The sequence below is a fragment of the Aplysia californica genome, unplaced genomic scaffold (assembly GCF_000002075.1).
Source record: "Aplysia californica isolate F4 #8 unplaced genomic scaffold, AplCal3.0 scaffold00704, whole genome shotgun sequence".
In the NCBI taxonomy this organism is placed as follows: Eukaryota; Metazoa; Mollusca; class Gastropoda; order Aplysiida; family Aplysiidae; genus Aplysia; species Aplysia californica.
In genome coordinates, this window is record NW_004797974.1 from 72969 (window position 1) to 75011 (window position 2043).

At 39.9% G+C, this 2043-nt stretch overlaps 1 protein-coding gene across 1 annotated transcript in view; it reads left to right on the forward strand.

Annotated features, from left to right (window-relative positions):
- The window catches only part of LOC106013182 (neuronal calcium sensor 2), a gene marked incomplete at its 3' end in the record, with an annotated part of 45666 nt that extends 43778 nt beyond the window's left edge, over window positions 1-1888 (forward strand). The window contains 1 exon segment of the mRNA XM_013088214.1: window positions 1589-1888. Coding sequence (XP_012943668.1) covers window positions 1784-1888 — 105 coding nt within the window.
- Window positions 1889-2043: the final 155 nt, after the last annotated feature.

Genomic DNA, 2043 nt, shown 5'->3' on the forward strand with positions numbered 1-2043 from the left:
CAGACAGACAGACAGACAGACAGACAGACAGACAGACAGACAGACAGACAGACAGTCTTCTGTGCTGCTATCTGCTATATCTCACTCAGCCGGAGGTGAACCTGACGGAGTCGAAGTAACCCGCCCGCTTAAATTATCTATATTCTGTCGAAGGTGGGCATAAAACATTAGCGAGGCATTGTGGAGTAATCAGGCCCTGGTCAAAACAAGGAAATTTATGAAATCGATATTCTTACACCCATTGGGAACATTATTTATTTTAAAATATTTTTTACTCCACATTTTTACGTCTATTTAAATGCACATTTTTCTTCCTGGATTTAGCAGGAAAACGCAGACCAAAGGAACAAATATAATTGCTTTTTTCCAAGGACACTCAAACTTTTGAAGTCAGTAGACTTATAAGCGGCCGTTTTTCTCGCTAATCTGTGATACCAGGCGACCCCCGCCGCCTTCAATCGCGAATAACTCTACTTCTTTTCTAGCTAGATGAATATTTGTTTGTTTCATCCTAAGCAAGAAATATATGAACAAGCGTTAAGATGATGCAGATAACTTTGTAGGCCCTAAATTTGACAGGCGCCTGATTCCGACGCGTTGTGACACATTTTAATTTACATATTTACCGTGTATAGCTCTAATGCCTAAATGCGACAGGTGTTTCTGCTAACGTTGAAAACAAACGACCACAACATAATAATATGTGAGGCAGCGTGGTGAAATCAGGTGCTAGTCAAGATAATGAAACTCAAGAAACTGGCACTTTTTCCGTTTGTTTTTTTTAATTATTATTTTTTAGCTCAACACCCTTTTTGCCCTTTAAAGAACACATTTCTGTGTGGGTTTTACTGAAAAACGTTGATTAAAGGCATAAAATATGTAAATTTTCAGTTTCCACGGACTATCAAGCTAAGGAATTAACTCAGCTTTGGCGGCCATTTTCACAAATATCTTGAATTGGATTTCATTCTTTTTTTCATCAAAAGCAAGACAAGTGGACAGGCTTTAAGGTTATATCAATAACTCCATATGCCCGAAAAATTGACTAGCGCCTATTCCACTACGACATGACACTTATTATGGCGAGTGGCTGACGTAAGAGTGGTTAGGTGACGAAAAAGAACCGTTCTTTTTTAGATATCGTTTTGACGTTTTTGATTTAATTAAGAGCAGATTTGGATTGGTGGTTAGAGGCTGACAGTCGTAAGTCGATGTCTTTCCTTACCATGCATAGTTTCTGTCTTTCTTTCTTACCCTGTCCCTGCTGTAAGTGACTGTTGTGGGTGGTTGACGGGTGCTCTAGTGTGTTTTGCTCCTTCCTTCCTTTCAAACATCTATCGTCCTTATCTCTCCTTTTTTGTGTATGTTACTCTCTTGTAATACATCAATTCTTCAGCACTTATACATGACCTTATTGTGTTGAAAGTGCCTTAAAACACTAAATGTGTGTTTATTACTCTCTTGTAACACCTCTAATCTTTGGCACTTATATAACCTTATTGTGTTGCAAGTGCCGTAATACACTTACTAAGACTAATTGACTCAAACAAAGCAGATGTCATTGTTTCATTTCCAAATGTCTTTTCAGATTTCTGCCCCTGACAACAACCACCACTGTGTTCATCAACTGTGAAGAAGTGTGTTTGTCACCTACAACAAGCTTTCGGCGACTGGCTACCCCGAGGATTATTTCTCCGAGATTTCTTGATTTTTCTGAAGATTGTTTTGGATTTACTTCACCTGTGTGGATAACCGGATAACCGGATAACCGAAACTCGCCAGGATGGGAAAGGGAATGTCGCAGCTGTCCAAGGAGGACTTGAGGTTTCTGCAGGAGAACACCAACTTCAACAAGGACGAGATCAAACAGTGGTATAAGGGCTTTATGGTGAGTCGTCTTAGTGGTGGTGGTGGTGCAGGGGGTGGGGAGGGCAGGGGTATGGTATGGTGGTGGTTGTTGTTGATTTTGTTGTTGGTGTTGTTGATTTTGTTGTTGTTGTTGCAACGCTTGCTAAATAATGTTTTTCTTGGGGTTTTTTTTCC